Below are 26,650 nucleotides of genomic sequence, written 5' to 3'. Positions count from 1 at the left end.
AGGATAATGAAACATCAGTGTTGGATATTGCTGTACATGTCGTACATGAAAGTGGAAAGGGCCTCTTTGGTTTCTGTATTCAGACACCTGCTATGTAAGATAGCCTTCATAATCTCATTATACTTACATATATTCTAATAGTAGTAATTTTAAATTTATCAAAAGGGAACAATACTTAAAATCAGTCTCGATGCTTTTCAAAATCTGGCTGCATAAAAATTTGTTTGTTAGCTAGTTTGTAAAAAAACCCAAAATCCCCCCCCAAAACATTAAAAAAAAAACAAAAAAAACCCCCACAAAAAGACAATGACAGCAAAAGAACCCAAGCCAAGCAAACCAAAAATACCCCCCTCCCTCCCAAAAAGACTTCAGAAGTGATAGTTGAGTCTTCATTTTTAATTATGTCATAGTTTGTACCATAGATTTTAAGAATTTATCTATTATTAGTATAAATTATATCTAATTTATCAATTACTAGTTGAAGCCTTGTAGGTTAAATTTCAACTAAAAAGAAAAAGGTAATATTTATTAGATAATTCTTGGGGAAGATAGGACCAGTGTCTTGGGGTGACCTTATGATGTGTATCCCATCAGTGCATTGAAAAGTCTTTTGTGTAGGGCACTTTCTCTAAAAATCTGTTTCTTGATTATTACGTTTCTTTGTGACATTTTAAAGTTCTCTTAAGACTTGTTATGCTGTACTGAGAGGAAAGATGGCATGAGGAACATGTAGTTTGTTTTCTGTGATTTGATGTTGTGGTTCTCTGTCATGATCTTGATGACAGTGGAAAAGCTAATGCTTTATATGCATAGTACAGACCTTTTAGTAGTTATAATCTACCAGAAGCTGTTCATTACTGTTCTGTCACATTGAAGTGAAGCGTTTGATAAATCTCCCCTTCTTTAGCTTTATTGCACTTTAAGTTATTTATTACTTGCATGGTGTACAATGCACACTGTGTGTGGGTTTGCCCTTTGCTAAGGAAAGGTAGCCATCCCCTTCTCTTTCTTCTCTTCCTCAGTGACATGTGGATCTAGAGTAAACAAATTGCCTGAAATGATTTGGAAATAGCTGTTTAGTTAGCATGCTCTACAATTAGCAAAAGTTCAATTAAGTGTTAATAAATAGGGGATTTTCGATCATCTTTAGATGTATGGTCTCTTTTTACTGTATTCAACTTGTATATCCAAATTACTGTAGAACAGTTATGTGCATCATACATATAATTTATACTCAGCACAATCTATCAAATACCCAGTGATTGTGTGTTCTGAATTCATATAAAGCCCTCTTCCTATCCCTGTTTCCTGTCACAGAAAGGGCCTTTTTTTCCTACAGGTTTGACCTAACTACCTTTTTTTTCCTTTTATTTCATATGACTGCATTTTAAACATGTCTGCATTCTTGTATTCAGGACTTACTACGTATCAGTTACTTTTTGTCCTATTCAGTGTTGTTTGGGTGCCTCTTTTTCCATAAGAGTATCCAGATTAGTGACCTTTATAATGCATGTTTTTTCCCACATTAGTACCATTTTAGCCTGAGAAGGCCTTTTCAGTGTCCTTCCTTCCTCTTGAAAACACTCTAATTACAGTTGCTGCCGTTTTCCTTTCCACTGATGGAAGTTGGTCACATTTGCTCACAGCTCTGTAATCAGATGCCCTTGACTAAAATCAGCTAAAATGTAGTTGGAGATAGAGGCATCTGAAATGACCTCAGAACAGAAAATGTATCGCTCATTGCTGCTTATCCTCTGGACTTCTCATTTAGCTCATCTTTCATCTGGCAGTCACTCCCCCTGCTTTTGCTCAAAGTAGCTGTGGCTGGTTCCTTTGTTCCCTCTGGAGTGGATCACACCAACCTGTTCATCCTCGGTGAACCCCGGACCAGTGGCTGGAACAGCGTGAACATATGCACTGCTGCCCTGGTCTCCTCCCATTCTGCACTGCTACAAATTGCTGTATTGGGTGATGGGCAATGCCATATGTGCACAGACCATATGGTATTTTCTCCTCAATCTACAGTTGCCTTGTTCTTCATACATTGTAATACTTTGCTGTATGTGTGTAAGTTCAGTTTGTCTTTTGGAAGCTGCTTTTATTTGTTGGGGTTAGAGGCACGTACTTACATGGAAAACCTAATTTAGCAATAAACAGTTACTGGTAGTAAAGGATATGAGATAACGTTCTGGATTGAACCGAAGATAGTCCTTAAAAGAGAAGTGTTTGTCCCGGTTTGAGACAAGTTTGGAGGAACGTCCAAAATTAACATCCTCTGATAGAAGGCAAGTTTCAGCTGCCCCTCCACCACCAGGTTCAGGAAAAAATTCCTGGGAGGAAAGTGAAAGAAAAAAGCCTATTTATATGACAGACAATGGGAAAAGAATAATGCTAAATAATAAAACCTCTCTCTGTGGAGAGAACCTGGTAAATTTCCAGAGTCCTTTGTGAATGTGGCTTTCTCCTCTTCGGAGCTGGGCCAAGGTGTAAGATCTCGCAGTGTGTTCTGGCATTGTTGAACAGTCCAGAAGAGAAGAGGAGGAAGCCGGAGTCCCAGGAAAAGAAATGAATTTAACTCTCTGTCTCTCCCTTCCAAGAAAAGGAGCCAAGAACTGGGAAAAGCTGGAAGGTGCTTTTCCTCTGCTCTACAGCACCAGTAGCAGCTATCTCTGTGTCCTTGGAGCACAAACTGCTTTGAAAAGTTTGCCTGGCTTTTTTTTTTTTTTTTTTTTTCCTTCTCTTGCCCCCGGTTTTAGAGACACGGGCACAGAGCGGCGATAGGGGATGCACATCATAAAGTCACCCCAAGACAGTGTTTAAGTGATGTCTGTATCTTTACTATTAAGGAATCAAGCAAGGTAACTTGTGGGTCATTTTCATTAGCATCAGTATGGGGAATGAAACTTGGAAAACATGCCTCCCGAAGAGTTTTCATGAGCACTTAATTTTGTTTTTGTTCAGGGAGACACATATTAAATGCGTGCTAATTATGAGTTTTGCAGCAACTTGACTGCTAACTTGAGGTCTGTGTCTGTAGCCACATTCTGCATTCTTTGAATTCATCTTGGTATAATATTTTTAAATATTTCAAACAGCAGATGTGCATTGCTTATAGATTTGTGTAAATGTTGGTGCAGTGTATACAAAATACGTCTCCCATACAATGATCTGTTGACATTATTCTCTGTTGCTTAGCTTCAGACACTAAAGTCATGACATGTGCTGCTGTTTGGAGGATGCCGAAGGAATTGGAATCAGGCAGTCATGAATCCCCTGATGATTCATCAAGCAACACTCAAACCCTGGAGCTACTCTGTCACCTTGACAACACAGCCCATGGCAATATGGCCTGGTAGGATTCTGCATATTTTATACTCCTAGAAAAAAACTAAAGGATAGACCCATGCTGTTAGTTTTGTGCAGATTTATATTGTAGAAGCTATGCTATGCACTTTAAAACTATTCCATCTTTTAAAAAAAAAAGTATAAATTGGATTTTTAGTCCCAGATGTTTCATAGATTAAAAACATTTATTATCGTCCTGCAAACACATATGGAGTAACAGCCTGTGTACTGTTTTAATGTGTTTTTCCCCACCTGCCCCCATCTAAAACCTTTGTTGCACAGAGATATAATACTTAGAATTTCAGTCTTTTTATTGAATATAAATTTGATGTTGCACTTTTGTTTTTCTTTTTTAGTCTTCCCTCAACTGATTTAGCATGAGTGTGAGTAATTTATTGTTTGATAAGGATAAGAATTCATTATGTTATATGATGCCTGTGTAACTATTCTTTATCTGTTGTCTAAGTCAAGACAAGGAGAACTGCAATACTGCAGATGTTACTACAGAAGCTTGTTTCCCTTTCCTTTCTGTTATTTAAAAGAAAGTTAAATTTGTCCATTGTGTATTTGCAAGTTTGTTGCTTTATGGATGTGTGTATATGACATGTTCCCACTGCTTCCTGACCAGATGCAGGGCATATCATAAGTTTTAAGCATCCATTTCTAGCCACAGATTTCTAGTTTCAGCCTTGCAGGTTAAATTTTAACCAAAAAAAGGGGTAAATTGAAGGTAATATTTATTAGGCGGTTCTTGGACAAGATAGGACATATCAGTGCATTCAAAAACGTATAGATTACTTTTTTCTAAGATACACATTTTCTGAATGTTAAATTTCTTCATGGTAGTATCCTTTAATTCTTTGCTACACATTTTAAAATGAGTGCTCCTCTTTGTAATTCTTTTATTATTTTAATTCAATTTTTATTGTTGAAACCTTTTGATAACTAATATTCCCAATTATATTGGAAAGGGTTTTTTTGTTTTATCTTTACTTTTTACCCTTTTAAGCTTTGTGCCTTTTGTCTTGCAGCTTCCTATAAACAGTTTCTGTCTGATGCTGGAATGCCAGAACTTTGTATGGTAGCTGGATCACGAAAGGAAGAATAGGAGGCGTATCACTGCTTTTTATCAGGATGTGAATTATGCGAATGCCCAGAATAATTCTTTTCCTCTAATAACAGCTTATAACAAGTTCATGTGCAGTTTTCAGTCATCTGCTATCTGATTTTATCCAGTACTTAGTGCTTACAAATTTCTGCTACAATTTAATGCCCATTATCTATGTGCATGTGTATATATATGCACAGAGATTTGAAAATGTCCAGTGTTACAGAGAGATAAAAGATGTAAACAGAGTACTTGGCATTAGTACTCCTCACAGCATCTCAGGCAAGCACAGCTGAGTTAGAGGATCTTGTTCTAGAGCAGGCTTTTCTATTTGTGTCTCAATCATATTGGACACAGCTCATAAATGAGTAAATTAGGCCTTTTGTGCTAAATGTGTCACTTAACATGCCATGCCTCAGTGAGTGGTGTGTTGGCTACAAATAGCAACGTAAATATTCTTTGTATTACACTTCTTAGGTGTTTAGAGAAACATGAAGCTATTTAGACACTAAGGGTTCAATTGTTGTTAGAACCAAACATAAATCAGAAAAGCAATTTTTCTCAATGCGAAGTGTAAACACTTTTCAAACCACAATGTAAGCCAGTGTTCTGGTGTACACAATCACTGAGATCCATGGTGGTCTGGCACCATACACTTGCAGTAAGAAGGCTCTGTCATTTGCCTTGCCTTTAGAGCATACTCTTTACATTTTGCCCAGAAAACCACAGGCTGAGCACTGGACCTGGGTTCAGTGTGACCATGTACACTTCAAGGAGGTTGCTTAATCCACAGTGTGCAGTACAGCAGTGTACCAGAGCCACAAATTGGACACAGGCTTCATTTTTTAAGTTAATTTTGAATATTATTAGTCAAAATGCATGCTAAAAAAAATTAAACGAAAACCGGCATTTCTATCACATCTTTATATGCTGGGCCCGCAAGAGTGCGGCAGAGTTGCCAGCACAGTTTAAAGATGCAGCATGTAATGTTGGTGTCAGCCTTTGTGACACTGACTCCAGATAGCAGCTCATAGGAAGGTATTTTTTGTGTGTCTTGGTATCTGTAGCGCACAGATGCTTCATGATATTCATGAATCTGGTTGCAGATCATAAGTAATTGAGACTTGATTGTAAACCAGGAAAAAAAGCAAAACTATCTTGAACATGCAACTGGTTATGTACTCTGGCATCTATCACCCACCTCAGGGCTTTACTTGTAGTTTTGTTCATGTTTACCCTCCTCTGCTTTATTCCTTTTCATGCCTTTTTTAAGGTTTATTGTCAAATTGTTCTTCTCTTCTATTAAGAAAGCCTGCTAGTTGAAAAATTACCTCACAGATTTTTCTGTTTCTAGTATCATGCACTAGGAAACACAAGGTGGGATTTTTTCCTGGTCTGATGTGTCAGGTATTGGTTTTGTTCAACTCTGTACTTATGTTAAGAACTGATTCTGCATTTTTTTACTTTTATCTTATCTCCTTTATGGAATGCTGTGCTCACATGTCTCTGAAATTTCTTATTAAAAACCAGCAGAGACATATTTAATACCAGATCTCTTTTGTGAACCAAGACCAGAAGAGTGTTTTCAGTCGATTGTGACTAAAATCTTAAACTTTGCTGGTGTGTGACTAAACACTGTGCTCCTCCTGCTCAAGATCTATTGAAATAATTTTCTAGTCTTGACAAAACCTTTGGCAAAATCGAATCTCCAAGACATTACAGGCAAATGAAAAAGAAGTTTGCTTTTCTACAGTTCCACTTTATCTGGATTGCATGAGTTACTGTGTTTAAAAATTAAGCATAACCATTCAATTTTAGTTACTGAGATTGTTTACTGCTTTGAATTTGGGACTCATCAGCATTTTTACTCAAACTCTTGTATGGCATGAAGAGAGTTCAGAAGATTAAACAGATGCTTAAATTAGGCCACCAAATAGGCCTGTTAATTGTTCTGTTTGGTTCTAGCCTAAGATTTTTTTTTCATCCTCTGCCTGCTGTTCCTCATGTAAGCCAAAATGCAAAGATTTCAAATGCAAAAATACTGAGTGAATTATTACAGAGTGGAAAACCCCAGATACACATGGAAATTTGTGTTTGTGTTTTAAAAAAAAAGGTCTCTTCAATAAATTCAATTGGTAGATAAATATATGTATTCATACAGAGTGAAACACACATAACAATAAGTATGTTGCTCGATGCAATGTTGTAAGATTCAATTAAAGGAACTTACCGTTGGGTATCTTGCAAGAAGCAGTCCAAAGTACTGTCTGCATAGGAGAGGCCAAGGAAACAGGACAGCAGTTAATGAGATTTTGATTATTCCTCTGAATGCAGCTTGGAGGAATCCCCAGAACTCTTGTCTGTTAAACCCCAAAAGACTTATGTTTTAGCAGTAACCTACTGTTCTACTTCCCTCTCAGTTTTGCTGCAGACTTTTTGGTAGTAGACTTGACAAGATAGTCCTCGGAGAAGAAGGATACTACAGGACATAAGAGAAAATACCATCTGTGAGATCTTGAATTTGTAACACAGCAGGGAGTTTCTCTTGCATCTGCTGGAAGCAGGCTCGCCTCTATATACTTAAAATCCTACTTTTTCCTTTCCAAGTGTGGCAGGTATAAAATAGGATAGATCCTGCTTGGTACTAGGCTGTGTACTTTAAAAGAGAGGGGAACAAGTGAAGTAAGTTGGATTGTGGTCTATGTAGTAAATGGGGAATAAAATGAAAATAAATAAGGGGAAAGTGTTAGATGGACAGTGAAATACAACTGTAAAGGGAAAATGAATGGGGGTTACAGAGACAATGTAAGTGGAAGCTCAATTCTGAGAAGCCTGAAAGGTGAGGAATGAAGGATTTGTATTTTAAATAGAAAACAAGAGCTGCTAAAAATTTTTTGAAAGGGACGAATATATTACAAATAATGATAGATCACTTCATTAGGCTTCTCTACTAGCTCAAGTTGATTTTTTTGTTTTGGTGTATCCCACTCAATCAATCCTAGATATGAACATGCAAATATTACCATATCTAAGAGAACATAGAGAGGGAGACAAATTATAAATTTTTTAGAGTCACAGATGTTTCAAGAACTCCAGGATGTTTATCACTAAAATATTAAATTAGAACTTTGAATTCACAAAGGAGGAAGTTATAAATGAGCTATTCCCACAGATTTTAAGTACTTAGATTTTATTTGGTATTTCATTGAAGGTCTCCAGATAGAGGACAGAGAAGTACCATCTCTTCCTTGGCCATACACAGTACAAATCAACCTCATTAATGTTGGTTTTTTACAGAAGTGCAAATTCTCTCTAACAGTTCTTTCAACTTGAGTAGGGATTTAATTCATTTAAGATAAAGAAGATGCTATACATAACATTGCTTCAGTTTCATCATGTTCATTCCATTAATGCACACAGTCACCTGATCGAAGTTAGGCACACTGATAATTGATGCCCTGAAGACAGATGAATGAAATCCAGTAAGGTTTTACTTATCTTTTTGGCCTTTAAATTTATTAAAAAAAAACAAACCAAAAAACACAAAAACCAAGCCACCCCAAAACATTTTCAAGTAAAAAAGCCAAGAAGTAAGAGAATCTGAAACTCAAAAGAAAAGTGAAAACAGTGTTTATAATAGCTCTAACACTTCCATGTGATATTCAAGTATCACTTTTCTTTCCTGTCATAATGTTGGTAATGTTACTTCTTCTATAGTACCCCTCTATTAAGCTTCAGGATATGTATGTTAAAGTTCTAGCTTAAGGTTTCATTCAAAAAAAAGAAAGTTTAAAATAATTTAATAGTCTATACCTAATGAATATAAACCTGAAAGTAACAATAATTTTAGAAGGATTGTATGGTCTTGAATATGTGGTACAGTTAACTGTTAGATATGTTTTATAGGAAAGACATGTAATAAATGCAGTTTTTAACCTTATTTTAACACTTCATATGTCCCAGTACCAGAAATATAATTGTGAGGACAGAACTCCCTCTGATATTTATATAGAGAGTTTCAGGACTGTCAGTTGCATATTCTGGTGTATAAACTGAACTCTGTATTTTCAAGGGGGAGGTGATTTGTAACAGCTGCCCAGCAGATATTAATTGTATCTTCACATGATACACAAAATTTCAGAGCTATCTGAAATTGTCAGCATTTAAGAATAATTCTTCTGCACTTGATTCATTCCACATATTTGTATTCTCCATCAGCCTCTTCTGATATTACAACAATAAGTATAGAGACATTTTTTTTGGACTAGCTTACTACGTGACAAGTGTAGTTTCACTGAGAATGTATCTTAACAGCTGTTTATTGGTACTGATAATGCCCTTTATATTCTGATCCTTTCTAAACTGGTAAAAGTTTAAACTATTTATGTCCCTGCTCTCTTCATAATTCCATGTGATCCTGAATTCTTCACAGGATTTTGCTCTCTTGAATCTTTGATTCTTCTTTACTGTAAATAAAACCATCTATTGTATATAAATCCAAATATTCAGTGTTCAACCATTAGATGTCTTTCTCACATTTTCTCTCTCCTTTTCCACTTTTTTCATCCGTTAAAATAAATCTGGAACCAGCAGAGTAATTTAGAACTCTCATCGTCTCTTTTTCATTCCCTTGAATGTTTGTGGTAATTTTGAGTGGTTAGTGTTGTGCAATTTTAAAACTTTGAGCTCTTCAATGTAATCACATTTACTAGGCAATAAATGCAATTCATTAATTGGATACTGAACTAATAGAACTTTGTATTGTATGCCCAGTTTATTATGTTAGCTTTTAATCAGCATTTATTTGACTCTACTAATATACAGCAGAGGGAAACTTAGTCAAACTAAAATCTGACACTGAAGCAAATACTGAAGGGGAAAATATTTATTTATTTATTCCTTTATGTGAACTTACTGTATGCATTCAGTTAACTTACCACTTCTGATAAGTTCAATAGATTCCATATGCTTGAATGAAAATTAATTTTGATGAAGTCTTTGCAGTTTTTTGTGTTTAGTTTGGATTCATAAGTCACGATACAGAAAACAGTGCAGAAATCGTGTTACTCTACAGGTAACAAAAAAATGGGTTTGTAGAGTACTGTTTCACTCTCTGTCCCAACTTGAACATAATTTCATTTCATTTCTCACCATGCTGTATATTCCCCAGTTTTACTGCCAAATTAGTTGAGATTTTTTCCCCACTGAAAGAAAATTGAGCTACTTTTCAAAGGGGGTTTCTTCCTTTTTGTGATGTCACTTAAGCTATTCTTACCACTGAAAAAGTGATGGTTGAAGTCTGCCTCAAGTGATTTTGCAGGTGAAATAGATACTTCTGTTTATTATAATACTATTCTATTTATTCTAATAATTTTATTTTCAGTCTTACTGAATTGCTTAAAATGTTAGTGGGAAATGTTAAAGAAAAATGGTGTTGTAGAACTGTGAAAAAAATTAGTTAAGCAGGAGGAATTTAAATATTCATGAGGAACTAACTGAACAGGTGCCCCTGTTTCCTTGGTGTCAGACTCCAGTTTACTCTCCAAAACCCCATTAAGCACTTATTATTTAGAATATTTATCCCTTAGAGTAGAATTCTTTCCTAGCACAATATTCTGGGATGACTGTAGATCTAGTGATGTTGCTGTTGACAGTTGCTTACACGGTAGTTAAAAATTCAGGGTTTTGAAATGTCTTTTGGATGTCTATTGGGTGAAAAAAATTGATCCTTGTACATTTTTGGTTAAGTGTATCTATTTGGTAAAATGTTTGTGAGATCTGAAGGTGTGCCCTGCAGCCTCCCACAGTCCATCCATCCCAGTGCTCAGTCTTGGGCAGTGGTGATGGAGAGGCAGGTTAGGGGGAGACCACATCAGTTACAGTCCCAGCTGCTTCTGGAATTCTCTTCACCTCAAATTCTCCCAGAATCCACAGTTGCTGGATTAGAGGTGTTAGAGGGTACATCTGTCTGTGTAAACCTTTAGCATTCTTGCATTTGCTCTTCTTCTGAACAGAAGGAGCAGTGATTTTCTTCAGCTATCAGTGCAGATCTAGGCAATCATAATTTTCTTCTTACACACACATTTCAAATCACTGGAGAAATATACTCAGAGGGATATTCTGTTTTGTTAGGTTTTATTCCCCTGACCAACCATGCAGTTTGTTACTAACAGCAATAAATTAGTAAGGATATGCTATATCCATATTTCCATCTGTGAAAAATTCCGTATGAAAATACTCAAATTGTCCCTCTCAAAAGTAGATACGTGTTTCCTCTAAAATGAGCCTGCAGCGATTGCTTTTGCCCACACCAGCTGTTTTGCACAGAAGTTTGTTTCAGCCCTTAATTTTTGCCTTAGTACGTGGAAAAAGCTATTGTCATCCTGAGGCCTCCAGAAGCTGGGCAGGAGTTTTACCTGGCAGCACTCTGTGTGCTTTCCTGACAGACATTGATAATACAAAATGTTTTTCTTAGGCTGACCACCTTACTGATCTTTGACAGACAAGCCAGTTATATGTTTCTTTCCTGACATGTCAAATATCCATAATATTCACTTTGGGGGGTTTTTAAGCCCTGTTCAGGCAACAGAATAGAAATGGTGTCTGGCAATGGCTACTCCATGAGGAGTGTGTTGTAGAGGCCTACACAATGATAATTTAAGGAAAAATAAACATTTTAGAGGTAAGTGATTTTTCTGTGGCACCTCCTTATTGGAATACTTTTGTATTTGTTTGTAAAGCAGTTTAATTTTTCTGAATGTAAAAGTAATGTAAGAGTCAGAATAAAGCCCAGCTGTCTTTGGGGTTCTTGTCCAAAATAATCCTTAACTTCATTTCTTAATTCTCATTTCTCAGGAGCTTTTTAGCTAAAAAGTTCACCTTACCTTTTAAGTTTTTTTAGGAAGCTGTGATTCTTGTTTTACTGCATCTTGAGGAGTTGGACTCCAAATTAGATCTCACTGTCTGAGAATTTTGAGATTACGTGTAACTTGTGTTCTGTGCAGCAGACTTCAATAAACTGTAAAATGGCCAGAACTGATTTCATTCAGAAATGTGGCTGTTTTGTAGAGCACTTGGGAAGGGAATGAGAATTGTGGGTTCCAGGTTGTACTTGGTCTGATCTCCTTTCTCATACAATTAATGTCCTGATTACCTGGTAAGCAAGAGTCATCTTTAAATTGGAATCATTGTAATGCAAAGAAGGCAGGATATTTGAGTCCTTAATATGTGAATTTTTCGTGGGCTACACTGAAGCTGCAGGATGGTCTGCTGAGTTACCAAATGTATGGGTGTATTTTCCATTTTTCAGTGCATGAGAGTTTTCAGTTTAGCAAAATTTTTCCATTTATAGAAATAAATGGTTGTCACTTCTGTAATTACAGTTAATCAGTAGTTAATGCTTGCTTTGTCCAACACTTGTGGCTTAACTGCAGTTCATGTTGATGAAAAGTGTTTGCATGTTGCTTTTTTCTTCCTTAGTCTATAATGGAGGACTTTGAATTGTTCATTTGTAAAAACTCAGTACATTTATTGATAGAGGTGTTAACTATCTTTTCAGCATAGAACAAGGTAACAGAGTCCTTTCATGTGTGCATTTGAGTGAATATTTTAAATACTCTTATTTTTTGCTAAGGTAGTGTTCTCTGTAGGATTTAGGGGTTTTTTTTTTGGTACCAAAAACTACGAGCTACAAGCTTAATTAAAGCATCCTGAGTCAGATGATAACAAAGTAGGGTAAAATGCAACATAAATAATTGCTTGTCTGCTGTTTATAGTTTATTTAAAGAGCAGCCCTGAAATTGACACTCAGTTTCTGAGTGGCAGCTGTGAATTTGACTACTGTCTTGTCAATTTCTGAAAACTGTATCAGCAACTGTTGGCACACTCAGGAAAATGGTACTGCCTGGTTTATCTGTTTTCCTTTTTTAGACATTATTGCCATCTCTGCTGTGCTGAAAACTGTTCTAAATGAAAACTTCAGTTTTTCTAAAATTTGTATCTTACTTTGAAAATAATTCTTTCTTTTCACTCACCAGTATTTCCTGCCCCCCTCTTTCTCCATAGTATTTCATGTTTAATGTTCAGTCATGAGTACAGAACGTAGCTGAACATGTTACAAAGGGTGACTTGAGTAATTTCTGCTTAAGATTATAAAATCGGAATGAATGATCACTACAACCACACCCATAAATGAAAATTGAAATAGAAGTAAAATGGGCATCTCACAAGGATAGAGTGAATGTGGAGAGACCTCTTCATTGAAAGGCATGTCACCTTGGTTGTATTTGGCTCTAATTAGCACACTATATTCAGCTGTAAAAATTCTTTTACCTTGAAGTTCAGTGGCTCTCAAAAATGTGGAATTTCGTCCTACTTTTGAACAATCAAAGAAATTGTTTTCAATCTAGCTTTTACAACTGAAAGTTGAGTGATTAGTGTACGAAAGGTGCAGATATACCAACAAGCATAAAAAGTACTGATCTCTGGCTGAAAGGGCTCCTAAAGAATTAAGTGGTCAAACTAGATTTCATTGTCTGTAATTAAAGATATATCTACATAGATCCATATGAAATGCCAGTTATATTTTCAGCAAAATGTAAGTAAAGTGATGGACTTAAATAAACGTTATCAGAATCAACTTGAAGATTTCTTAGTTACCTATTCAGCCATGTGATGGTCCTGATGTCTTTCAGTTTCACTTTGGAAAACTGGATTGTGGAAGGTTAGTTGTGATCACATGCAAGTTTATAGTGCACTAATTTTCTTTATCCTGTTACATGTTTTCATAAAATATTTTCATCTATTTGAAGGATCTAATCGATGTATCCGTGCAGCACAACTACATGAAATTCTGGAATATGCATGGCAGTGCCTGTTGGTTTCTTCACATTATTATGGGCAAAATGTAGTTGAACATGTAATTGAAACTGCATGCCATCATTTTTATTATCAACACTTATTTTCAATTGCTTGTAAATTTTTTCCAAGTTGTACCATACAACTTTTCAAAAGTGTTTATTGTTAAACTAGATTGGCAATACTACAGACAATACAGCCAAATTTAAAGGAAATCATAGAATCATTCTGATACCATGTTCTTGTTAAAACACATTTAAAAACATGATGGTAGCTTAATGTGCTAAATGTAGTGATTTTGTCCTAATACAAGAAAGCTCACTACAAATGGACTTTTATAAGTAGGCAATTTCCATGGATTGACAGCACAGTAAGGATGCAGGCCATGCTTCCAGCAGACAATGCAGAAGCTACTCCTTTATTCTGCTGCATTGCCTTAGGGAAAAGCTCAGAGGGTGAGGAGTCAGCCAATGCATGCTTTTAGTTAGAGTTCCAGATTTTTCTTTATGAAAGAGCGAACAGGTGCAGTCATCTGCCTTGTCTGTCTGATGATTGTTTTACTGAAAGAACAGAGTAAAAACTGATGAAACTGTTCACACAAGGAGCAAGAGTAATTTGAGAGAAAGGTATCAGCTGAGAATAACTGAGTTTTGTTGTATGTATGGAGTAAAAAAAGACACTGTGTCACTTCTTTCTGTTAGTTGCAACTTCGTATTTTCTTTTCCTTGTGTTCTATAGCATAAGATTAGATAAACTTCCATCACTTGGATCTGGGGCCAGCCAGGTTATATCCAGTGTATTAGGAATATAGGAGTAATGCAAAATCTGGGATAAAATAGAAGCATGCATAGTGTGCAGTGCAGGGTTAGGAAGGTTGCCAGTGTCTGCCTAATGTTGGGCTCACTTGCCCAAGGCTGCATCTATTTGTGCAACCTTCTTTCACTTATTCCATCTAATTACTGAATTGGTTGATGCAAAAGGCAAAACAGACTAGGAAACTTGTGTCTAGTTGTAGATTTCTGGTAAACTTCAGGTGGTGGTAAAAAGTGTCTCAAAAAGGCACTGAAAATGAAAACAGCAATCAAATACTTTTAAATAACTGAAGTTTCAGTCTTAAAATGGAAAGAAGTTTCTCCATTAACCTATTAATACTAAAGCTGTGATCTCTACCTTCAGGTGTACTGTTGCTGTATGCTTTTTGAGAGGTTGCAAAACTTCGTTACAAAAGTGTTATAAAGTTACAAAAATAGTAGCCTATTCTCATAAAATGACAAGTATTATTCTTTCAATCTTACTGTTACCTCCAGCAAGTTTATTAGGGTTAGAGTGCACATATTTAGCTGAGCTGCCCATACTGACTGGCTTAAATATGCTGCTTCTCATAGAATGAGAAGAGGACTGATAGTCTTGAGTTCCTTCCTGTATAGCATGATGTGAATCACAGGTTAAAAGTATATGTTGATTAAGTCATGATAACAGCTGCAGAACTGGAAGAAGTTTGCATCAAAACTAAGGCTTATGATTTTTGGTGCACCTTCAGAAAGGATGCATGACACTACATATGAACACCTCTGAGGTTTCAAACTAAAGCCTTCTAAAGTTAGTGTACATCAAGGTCTCTGGTTGTGTTTCTGTGTGTGTATGCAGAATGACTGCTACAAATTGCTAGTTCATGGCAGATTTTGCACTTAAAATATGTGGTGGATTTAATCTAAAGTAAACCAGAAGGAGTATGGTTTAATATGTTTTGGAATAGATTAGATCCACAGAATTAAAATGGCTTTCTAGTTCAAATTCTGATTGATTTTAATGTTGGGTTGTTTGTTTTGTTTTTCTGTTTCTGTTTTGCAGTGTTATGTGGGAACCAATGGGAGATGGTAAAAAGATTATTTCACTGGCTGATAACAACATATTATTGTGGGATTTGCAGGAAAGTTCAGACAAAGCTGTGGTAAGAAATTTTCTTTTAACGAAATATGCTATACTTGAATTTAGTGCAAAAAACAACATTCCCTAGCCTAGAATTTGCTCATCTTTTAACTATCCCTTCAGAAATATCTCATTGCCTTTAAATGTAGGTGGAGGAAATGAATACTCTACCACTGTCTTGAATATGAGTGTTTAAGAGTAGTATTTCTGTATCTGTTGTTAGTGGGTAAATGTTTTCTTTGTTCCAGAGTTCCCTTTACTGTCCTACAGGTTTATGGTGAATAATCTAGAATAAAGCAGTGCTGATTTGGTGATTGTGTTCAAGTGAAAAATTGATGGTCAGTAAAGGCAAAGGTTACTGAATTCAGATAATGGTGTATGAACTCATGTTGGTTAATGCCATGTAGCCTTCTATTTAATTTTCAACTCTTGATTGTATAAGCATAATATAAGTTTCTCTATTTGCTATGTGCTGCTTTGAATTCTCAGTGTTAGTTTAATTTAGTACTATACAGTTCATTCAGATTACTTCAGTTATTGTTAAAAACATCTTATTCAGAAACCTATATAAAAAAGTGTCATTGGCATAGATTTTTGTCTGATTAAGCCGTATCATAGATTGTATATAGAAAACTTTGAATGATTCCATATAGTCATTTAGGTCAGTGTCTGTGCTTAAAAATGGAAACTTGTTATGTCAAGGACATTACTATTCAGTTGATCTGTTGTCACTTTTAGATTTAGCTCCTCAGGTCAAGGTTAATTTCTTTTCCTGGATGCTGCAGAATCAGTTTTTTCAACTTAGTAAAGACATTGTGTCCATAAACTCTTCCTTGTTGGTATCATCTGACTGTGCAAATAGATGATGTCTTGAGTTATTAGTATTTTGCTAGATATCACATAGTATCAATGTAATGTTATATAGTTTAATACTTTACGTTTATAATTAAGCCCTTTGGGTTCCTTGTCTAGATGAGAAAACTTCAGCTTTTTTTTCACCTGCAACTTCAATTGGTGTTATGTTGCCTTCCAAGGCTTCAAATCAGTGTTTGTTTTTATCAAATTGATGTCGAGAATTTCTGACAGCTTGCCTCCAGGAGCTTGTCTGTGGCATTGTAGCCACTGGATTTGCATTATACCTGCATTAGTCAGTATTTCTTTCCTAATGTCTGCATAATACACAAACCTTTCTGCAATATTGAAAAACTGCTTTGGGGTTGGTACTGTTTTCATGCTACTGGTCTTCATGTATTTTTGAAATATTGAGACTGCTAGGCAACTTAGCATTTTCCCTTTCTCCTACTTCCACTCTTGGTGCCGTTCTGTCCTCACCTGCTGAAATTCTTTTGAATGTTAATTAGTATTTGCACTGTTCAACCACTTTCTCATAACTCTCTCAAATTTTTTCTAAATCCTAACCTCTCTGAAATGTCTCTGCCCTTGGCAGGGGATTGGCACTAAATGATCTTTGAGGCCCCTTCAAACCCAAACTGTTCTGTGATTCTGTGATTTCCTTTAGGATGCTGTCTGGTGTTATCAGTTTCTCTGTGCGGGAATCTTGAATGAATGCCAAATTTTATGGGTTTTTTATTCCTCATTTTATACTGCTTGGGAATTATTTACTAGAATTTTATATGTTGTGTCTTCCATATACTATTCCTTTTCTCAAAACTAAACCCCCCCTCCATCACACAAATGTTTGTGCGGATAACTATGATTTCCGTTTTCTTTTCCTTCCATTGCTAGAATCATGATCTGCATAATTTTGGAGAGGAGTAGACTCTACCAAATTTTTTGATTTCAGCATGATTTGGCAAATCAGTATTTTTGTCCTCAGTGCAATATTCAGCTTGCTGATCCTTTCAGTATTTCAAGTAGCGCTCCTTATGTAGAACATTTTTTAAATTGATACTTCTAAAATATGCTTGTACTGCATCAAATGTTGATGGCAGAAAAGGACTCTAGAGGTCAAAGTAAGTGATAAAGGAATTAAAGCAATTTAACCTGTGACATTTGTTATATGCTTATATTTGATAAAAGAAAATGAATAAAACCAAATGTGAAATTCTTTATCAAAAATCTGCTTCATCTAATGAAGTAGATATATCAACCCTTGACTGACATCTTCAGATAGGAGCATTTTAAAATGTTTGTTAAAAACCTTTGTTTGCAGAAGTTAAGAATGTTGTTCGTATTTTACAGTAAGGCTCTCAGGAGGCTTGATATAGGATTTGACTGATCCTCTATATTTCCGTCTAAAAGAATGTAGTATCTCATGCAATTACACTGTAAACGAGAATTATTTGTGATTAAAATATTACCTGAGAATAACTGTTTACCATAATCAATCTTCTGCTCCAGCAATTTTGAGTTGTTATTAGATGATACTTACTTCAATACCAAGTCAGGGACTGCTTTTAAAGTGAGGTTTGATAGAGAAAGTTCATTGGAACTTGACTCTCAGAAAAACATATCTCCATGCATCAAAATCTTTAGCCTAGCAAATCTCTTCTGAGATGACTGGAATTCTTGCAATTTTTGAATGTTGAATTTTTGTCGGCAACAAATTTGTCTCAAACAAGTCTGTGGATTCCTGAGCTAACTGGAGTCCAGCTGAACAAGACTGAAGAAAGCATAAGCATCTCTTTAAAAGGCCTGCTATAGACTTTCTAGTAATGCAAATTACGACATGCTGAAGTCCAGTATTGTAGGCTTTTTCAGGACTAGAATTAACTGTGGTGCATTTCTGAAATCTTTGATGATTACCTCCTTACTAAGAGATTAACTTGCTGTTAAATTCTATATATGGATGAAAAATAATAACTTGGATGAAAAATAATAACTTACTCGGTAGCAATTTTACATTTGCAAAAAATATGTAGGACTGACAGTTACAAAGAGCAATAAAGAAAAACAAGCAATGTTTTGTTACACAGTTGACTTTCTCTTTAAAAAAAAAAAAATACCCAAACAAGTAAAACCCTCCTCCATAAATCAACACTCTACCCCAAATTTTGCTGCTATAGTATTTAGAATGCGAGAGAAATCTGTGAGAACAGGGTGGTTATAAAACAGATAGCATTGGTAGGGGTAAGCAGTAAATACATTTTCTATTTCATTATCACCATTTACAAGGAGTGTTTGTAGGCTAATGAGCTGTTGGTGAAACAGTGGTTTCTTTCTGTGAATATCCTGTTTATAAGGGATTGCTGTATGCATAATATATCATAATTCTAAAAAGCACGTGATTTGTATTTTAATGCTTTTTGATCAGAGTGTAGAGACGCTTTCCTGAGATATTAATAAAAAGTGCTTTTTTTTGCCTAGAAAACAGATACAGAACAGCCTAAAGCAAAGAAATCAGATCTTGCCACATTAAAAAAAGGGGCATGTTAAATCAAATTTAAAAAAAAAACAAACCACAACATTTACTTTATATGTAGATACACAGAGATTATGTGAATGACAAGAAAAGTTGTCTTTATTGTTTGCTAAGGTGAAAGGTTGTCCATTTTTGGAATCTCTTAGCCACTGATGTCTTACCATCTAACATGCTGTTTGGTTCAGGCAGGCGGTGACTAAGCAGGACATAGCTGGTGTTGAGGAAACTTCCCTGTCTGACCATTCAGGAGTCACTCTGGCTGTCCCACTTCCATGGTCAGAGACTTTGAGCAGCTCCACTGGGCCAGCAGGTCCCTGCTTGACTCCCTGCACGCCGCACTCTCACTCAGACAGACAGATTTCCCATAGCAGAGTCTCAGTCCTCTCCATCCTTTAAGTCATGGTGCAACAGCAAAGCAACAGCCTGGGCTGGTTCCTCTTATGAGGAACCCTGAATAAAGAAAACCCTGGGGTTTTACACCCTCCCAGTCTATGCAGCAAAAGTCTGGGGTTTTCCTTCTCAGTCCTCTGCTCCTCCTGTGTTTCTTGAGTGTCCAGTCACCCGGCTGGTGACACAGGTCCCTGTGCCTTTTGTTGAGCAAATGATCAGCACCTCTTCCCAGCCTCTTGCCTCATTTCTCTGCACCACCCGCAGCTCAATCTGCAGCTGGCACTACAGCTGCACACCGAGCTACCTCCACTGAATGTTCTCCTCGACACTAGTAAACTTATATGTTCTGTAGGGATTGCTAAGGGGAGAATGTCTTTACAAAATATACATATTGCTATAGACTTACAAGTAAAATAACCATGTGCTTCTGTGTGTTTATATGCGTTATAACTGATTAAATCAAGAGCATAGGATTAAAGTAATAGAAATGTCAGTGTGTTTGAATTGTTTTCTCTTCTTGTAAAAAACACGTGATGGTGTTCAAGTTGAATAATATCATTATCATTAACGAAAAGTAAGATCAGATCCACTGTATCTGTAGCAGGTAACAGAGGTAAGGAGGTATTAATTACGCTGGTGCATCACTGGTCTTCCTGTTTTTACAACACATTTCAATTGCTTCCTTTTTTTTTCCTCATAGGTCCATATTATAGGCCATTTTAATGGCAAGAGGTAAACCAAATGCTACTCTATGGACTTTTCATGTTTATGAAAAATTTTTTCAAAAATTCAGGTATAATATAGATGAAAAACTGAAAATATCTGTCTTTAAAATTTTGCGTAGGCCAAAATTTCTGCTTCTCTACAGTGATCAAAACTTCAGAGTCTTATTTGGTTCCTTTTCTGTATCTGCCTGCAATTTACAAGTCACATTGTTTCATTAAAAGTAGCCTGAAGAATTTTAGAGTTCCCAATACATTCAGAGCTTCTTGGTAATAAAATTATTGATGTGTTCATTCTCTGAATTATCTGGTCAGCTTGGGATGGGAAACATTTGCTAACTGTAATTTACTGTGCAGTTCAGTGGGTTTGTTTGGGTTCATTTTGGTTTTGGTTTGGGGTTTTGTTTTTTATTTTCTCTCAAGGTTTCTTGCTAACTTGTTTCCTCCTTACAGTATTTAATTTGCCTGTATTTACATTAAGGCAAGCTTCTGTCCTTTTGATCACTCCCTTTATTATTGTTTTGAGGACATTACCTTCTGGGGTGAAACTAATCTTATGCTCACTGCATCATTACCTTTTGCAATTAAATTAGCTATTCTTTGCCATTTATAATCATTAGCTGGACCCAAGAGAAGCCCAGACAATCCACAAGGTCTGGGTAGAGTCTGCTGAGAAGATGACAGTTAATAATTCTGTGTACGGATTTGAGGTCAGATGTTGACAAATCGCTAGAACTCTTCCTCGGATTAATGCAGTGGGTTTGGCATGGCAGATGAGTGAACAGAAAGAAATGGAGATATTAAAATCTAGATATTTTTCTGGTTTTCATATGTTTTCACAAAGGGGATAAATAGAGGTGTGGTTTTGATAATTTTAGTCCAAATTATTAATTAGATTCCTTCTAGATTTCTTGTCCCTTCTGGATTATTTAGCAGCATTCATGTGGTCTTGGTTCACAACAACAGATAATACCAGGCAGTGGAATTCCAGGCAAGGCGGAATATATTTTGGGGAAGATTTCACAGGCTATCTGGATAAAAGTGACATATCCAAATATAGAGGATGTTAAGAATAAGCATGAGATGCTTTCTTGGAAAGATAGCTGCTGTTTCTCAAGACAGGAAATACCTTGTGGAATTTAGTGGAGAATTTTTTAGTGCCCTGTTATTACTGCAACTAGAATAAACATAGATTAGGTATAGGAGGGAAGAAAACTGTCTGAAGAAAAATAAAAGGGAAATTACTGGATCAGAATGAGAATAGAAACCAGTTCTTAGAGTTGGAATCAATTTTATTTAATGGCATCCTTAACAATAGAATAGAAGTTGGAATGAAATAATAAAAATTTTTGTTGACAGAGCTTGGAATGCATCATCAGCATATAGGAATAACAACATATTTCAGAGGATGAACTTGATGTTTAGTATAATTTTTGTAAAATAAAGCAGAAAAGTTGTGTTTGAGGAATAAAAATATTTTCTTACTGTAATGCAGAAACTCAGCACTTAAAAATATGTGGATTCTGTTACTTAGCTATTCTGAGAATAACTGAGCTGCCAATATGATGAGGCTCTTTGAAAAGGCAAATAGTTTTAAGATGGTTCAGGAGTCAAGAGCAGTTATGAAAGGACTATGTGGCATGGTTGCCTGCAGTTGGAGGAATTCAAGTCAATTTACAATCCTCATCAACATTTCTGTTTCTGTCAATATCAAGACAGAAAAACACTCATGCCTTTTTAATGTCAATCTCAAAATAGTCTGCTTGGTTTTGTCTACTAAATGTAGCCCTTAATATATCATTCTTCCAAGTACCTTCCTGTTCTGTTCTTGGTCACATTCAAGCTTTATGTATCCGTGTATCTTTTGTCAAGGAGTTCACTGAGTAAAGAATCACTTTCTTTTGTTTCCTGTTTAATCTTCTGCAGGTTTCCCTCGGTGGCCCATAGCTCTTTTCTTGGAAGAGAACATGAACAGTTCGTTCACTGTCTCCATGCTGCTTGTGGTTTTTCTAGATAATTTCTGTACCCTTTAACATACAATATATATTGGCTTTTGGTGGTTTTTTTTGAAGGATACTGCCTGTCCTTACCTCTTTCCCAGTCAATCCTTATATAATCAAATTTTGAAGCAGAAAAATCAACCTCAGTCCTTAATATTTTGACTAAAATAAGTTGGAGTAATTGATATTTTCATTTGAATACACAGAAATCAGTCCTTCCTAGAACTGGTATCTAGGATATCCTAGGACAGACATTTTTTCATGTTTTGTTATTTTGTTTTTGTAAAACCCCTTCCTTCATTGAGGATAACATAAACAGTTCTATTCTGGTCATTTTACATTGCTTAATTTTTTTCAGAACATTTTATTCTTATTTCAAAGTGTTGCTCTTATGCAACTGTACTATAATATCATGCTGCCTTTTATTTTTGTTCTTGTGTCACTAGATTTAGGCATTGTTCCAGCTAAGCATTTAGGAATAGTGTTAAATCCATCCATACTCTGATAACCATTTTACACTGTTCAAGATTTCATTTTCTCTAGAGTTCTTTTCTGAAATCAGTGTGATCCTCGTGCATTGCAAGAGTAATTCCTAATTTTGTTGTCTAAAAGTAGACTCTATTCCTTTCCTTTTTCCTTAATGTAAGTCCCATTTTGTGTTTATAAAATAATACCATGAATTGTTTACCTTCAGTATCCAGTGAGGCCCTCACACCTTCATGTCTTCATCTTCAGGGCAGCACAGATCCTAATCCTCATGCAAGAATAATGTTTAAAATACACCTATGTAATGTTTTCCTCCCTTTTTGTAGTCAGCTTTCCTGCATTTAAAGAAATGGAGGAAAGAGTTCAAGATAATGAGTCCTTGCTTACCTGTCCATATATTAGAGTATGAATTAAACTTACAGCTAAGGTTTTTTTGAACCTGCATTTGTGATTCTGAACTACCAACTTTGTTTCCTTTATTTCTTGGATTTCCAGGGAGGAAACTTGCAGACTTCCTTCTGTTACATAAGGATTCCTTTTTATTCATGAAAATTTCTCTTCTTTATCTCCAAATGGTCCTTTGAATCCTTGCAGTTGCTTTCAGGTTCATAGACAGCATGGAAAAGAAGATTGAGTTGATTAAGAACTTGGCTGCATACATAGCTGGACATCTGTATAAGGAAAGATGTCATTTAATTTCTGCAAGTATTTATTAATTGCTTGTGAAGGCAAGGATGAATTGGCCCATATATGTGATTTTTTTTTTTTTTATATGTTAGTAAGAAATAGCACAATATGTGTGTGCTGGCCTCAGCCCTAAACTTTTGACTGCAAAGAAGAAAAATTTGATCATTTTATAGTAGTTTACATTATAAAAGTTGAAATGAGTAAATATATGTCTTGAATGCTGGAGAAAGTATTGTCTACTGCTGACAAAGATCCTCTGCCCTGAGTCATGTTTTGAGTATGTGATGTTTTCCATCTCAAGAGCAGATTTTTGAAATACCTGATAAAATATACTCTCTTTTGGTACTGTCTTACTGTTAGTGTTAACATTTGCTTCCTTCCCCCTGGTCTGAGCTTTGAATGGCCAAGTCTGCTTACTAAAGAAACTTAGTTTAAATTTTGAAGTCACCTACACAAGCTATGAATATTCTTTTGTGCCTGGAATCTACTATGTGTCAAAAAATAAAAAGTGAATTATATTATCCTGTGTCCAGTGTCCTATGCAGTGTTTTTTAATTTCTATTAATGACCTGCAAATTGTAGAAAGGCTTTCAGACAGTATTTGTTCTAAAGGAGGAATGGTGTTAGAGGAGTAGGTTTGGTCACAGTGTTACATTATTCATTAACACATGAGCAATATATGATCTTACATGCTGGGAATTCCACGTTCTTTTTTTAAAAAAAATCTGTTTGTAATTTCTAGATTGTTAATCATAATGCTAAAGAAATTTGATATTCTTGGTGGAGTGGTAGTAATAAAAATTCAGCAAAATACATGCATGAACATTTATACAATATACAAATAGATTTAAGCAGTGTTGTGTGGACAGCATATTTTTCTGTTGATGTCAGTTAAAGTTTATGTAAACAGTTTGTATGTTTTAGTCTTTTTCATCTATCAAAGCATAATATTTCCACTGAGAAATCTACTATTAAATAGAATATTTATGTTGCATTAGGATCCAACAGGATCCAGTGCAGTAATCTGCTTTTGTGAAATACAAAATGTTTCACAATGAAACATTTTGAAATATGAAAATTGTGTGAAAGATGACCAATACGTCTGCTGTTTGTGTAGCTGCTTGAAATTTGTGTAAATTTTATATCTGATTAAATGCAAATATTTTGGTTTCCCTCCTTCTCTTTAGATATTAAGCAGTTTCAGTAAGTGATTGGAAGTAAAAGTAATTTGCAGTGTCGGCAGCTTCGATTTCCCCCATGTTCATGTGAAACTGGGGGACAACTTGCTATACAACTTCAAAGACAAAGTTGATTACTTTGGACCTTCTTTTCATTAACTGTGGAGATGCAGACCTACCTACTCCACGACATGCAAGCCTGGTTTTGGAACTGAAACTTTTCTATCTCACAGATTGTAGATTTGTTATCTAGTATCTACTATTATTTTAACAGGCATGTATGTGATAACGTGGGCATCTGGGCCTTGATTTATTTATTTTTAAAAGCTACTATACATTTATGGAAAAGAGTCTTTTGACACCGTAATTGTTACTACAGCTAAAATCTGGCATTTTGACATGGAAAAAGTCTTGTAAGACTGTTAATGAAGCTAAATGTGTGTGTGTGTGGCAGCTGCAAATCTGTGCAATGTGCCCATATTATCTATCTACTCTTTCAACAATGATCTGAAACTGTTTTAGTTTATAGAAAGCACAGTACTTATAATATTTTTGCATACATTACACTGCATACACCTTTTTAAAAATTACTGGTGGAAAATCAGCTCTAGCTTTTATTTGTTGGGGGTTTTTTACTGTTCTTTTTCTTTTTTTTCTTTCTTGAATCTTCGGATTTGGTAGTCTGCCTTGGAGCAATAGGCTATTGAACAGCTTTGTCTTCATTGTAACTGGTTTCATTTTAGTGTTACATTTAGAAACATTGCCAGCTTTGTTTCATTATTCTAGCTCTCTAGTTCCACAGCCTTGGAAGGGAAAGGACAATTAAAATTTACTTCGGGAAGATGGAGTCCACACCACAACTGTACCCAGATTGCCACAGCCAATGATACCACTGTCCGAGGGTGGGACACGCGAAGCATGAGGTAATGAGAGCTTGCAGTCATGTTCTCTTATCTCCTTTGGAGAGAGATTTTTGCGTTGCTCCTAGCACTTTCTCTTTTTTTAAATGATAATTATGATAATATGATAATATGATAAAAATGGCAAACCTTATAAAAAGAATAGAAAAGCTTGCATACCTCATATAGTTACAATTTAGCAAAGAGTTTTCTCTGGTATTCCCCCTCAGCTTCAATTCTAACTTGTATATTGAGTTTTATTGAACTAGTCTCACAAGGATTTGTTCAATACATAGGGATTACCTGAATGAAGCTGTTTTGTAATTCAGCCTGAAAATGGTTTAACAACAGTCCTGACTATGCTATGAACTGTCTTCATAGCATTTAAAGATGACTTTAATCTTTGAAGGCAATTCACAGGTCAAATTTCCTCTTCGCTTCTGATTTTAACAAAGTGTTCTATACTAAAGATTGTAGCTTACTAGTTATAAGAAATCACTGAATCTATCAAAATCATAACCAAATAAAAGCTTTGAATATACCTAATAAGGCATTTTCCCCCCCGCTTAGTTGTGATTTTGATAAGCAAAGGAGTGATGTTGTGCACATCTGTTGCCATGACTACTAAAGCCTCTGCAAGCTTTTTTAAAATACACTTTATCCCCTTAGCACATAGTAATTTATCACTAAACCGAGAAGACTGATGTCTTGTAATAACTTTCGTTGCCTTAAAGGGCGATGACTTTAAATTTAGTTCAGTGGTTCCTGCCAGCTCAGAGTTGTAGCAATAAATCCCTTGTTTGCTAGTCTTGTGTGTTTTTTCCAAAGAGATTTATTTAATTAACGAAAGCTAAAAATACAATAATTGAAAGTCACTTCCTATATGCTTATCATCAAGTTTGAAGGTCCTGTTCTTTGCCTTGTAAAGTGATACATAAAAATCTAACTTTATGTAGATGTGTATACTTAGATTTATAAAGACACTTTTAAATGAAGTGTACAAGAGTGGAAAGAGAGGACAAAGGAGAATGAGTTTTATTATTTTTGTAATGTTTTTGTAATCCTCCTGTTTCTAACACATAGCATGCAGATCTTGAAACTAAAGCCTGTTTTTTGAAGTGAAAATATTAAATATTGTAAACTCTGCTTCATGCTCTGTCTTATTAGAAAAAGCATCTCTATCTTGCATTAAAGGAATTCTCAGAGTAACTTCTATAGTCTGGATATTATAGTCTCGATCCACAGTGAAAGGGGTACCTTGGTTAACAGAAACAAACCCCACAATTCTATTTACTTCAAGTGGGGCTCAGAGTAGATAGTCCTTAAACCAGTTTGATTACTAGGCCGTGCCAAAGGGCTGTTTGCAATATACTCAAAAAGTATGTGCGAGAGTAAGTCTCATCTTCAATTACTCTGTAATATGTCTATATGTAAATATTTCATAATAATTAGTTAGGCTAGAAGTAGGAGTTTAAAATCAGGGCAATATAAACTCTGGCAGTATAAGAAGCATGAAATGATGGGGGAGGGAGGAATCAAGGGCAGAAAACTGGTCTAGCAGCAAAGTGAAGAGAGATACTCGAAGAAGCTAGAATAGCTGCTCCTGCAGAGTGTGATTATGATAGATGCAAGATAGAGGGAGTATATTCTTTTGGACATAGCAAACAA

At 35.6% G+C, this 26,650-nt stretch overlaps 1 protein-coding gene across 1 annotated transcript in view; it reads left to right on the top strand.

Annotated features, from left to right (window-relative positions):
- Nucleotides 1-26,650, top strand: part of EIPR1 (EARP complex and GARP complex interacting protein 1) — a 75,570-nt gene that overhangs the window by 33,028 nt on the left and 15,892 nt on the right. Inside the window, exons 4-6 of the mRNA XM_082299526.1 lie at nucleotides 3,196-3,352; nucleotides 15,161-15,260; nucleotides 24,870-25,006. Of these exons, the coding sequence (XP_082155652.1) occupies nucleotides 3,196-3,352; nucleotides 15,161-15,260; nucleotides 24,870-25,006 (394 nt within the window). The remainder of the gene's footprint in view (nucleotides 1-3,195; nucleotides 3,353-15,160; nucleotides 15,261-24,869; nucleotides 25,007-26,650) is intronic.

Source organism: Coloeus monedula (assembly GCF_965178545.1).
Source record: "Coloeus monedula genome assembly, chromosome: 2".
NCBI classification, from domain to species: domain Eukaryota; kingdom Metazoa; phylum Chordata; class Aves; order Passeriformes; family Corvidae; genus Coloeus; species Coloeus monedula.
This window is presented reverse-complemented; position numbering and strand designations above follow the sequence as displayed.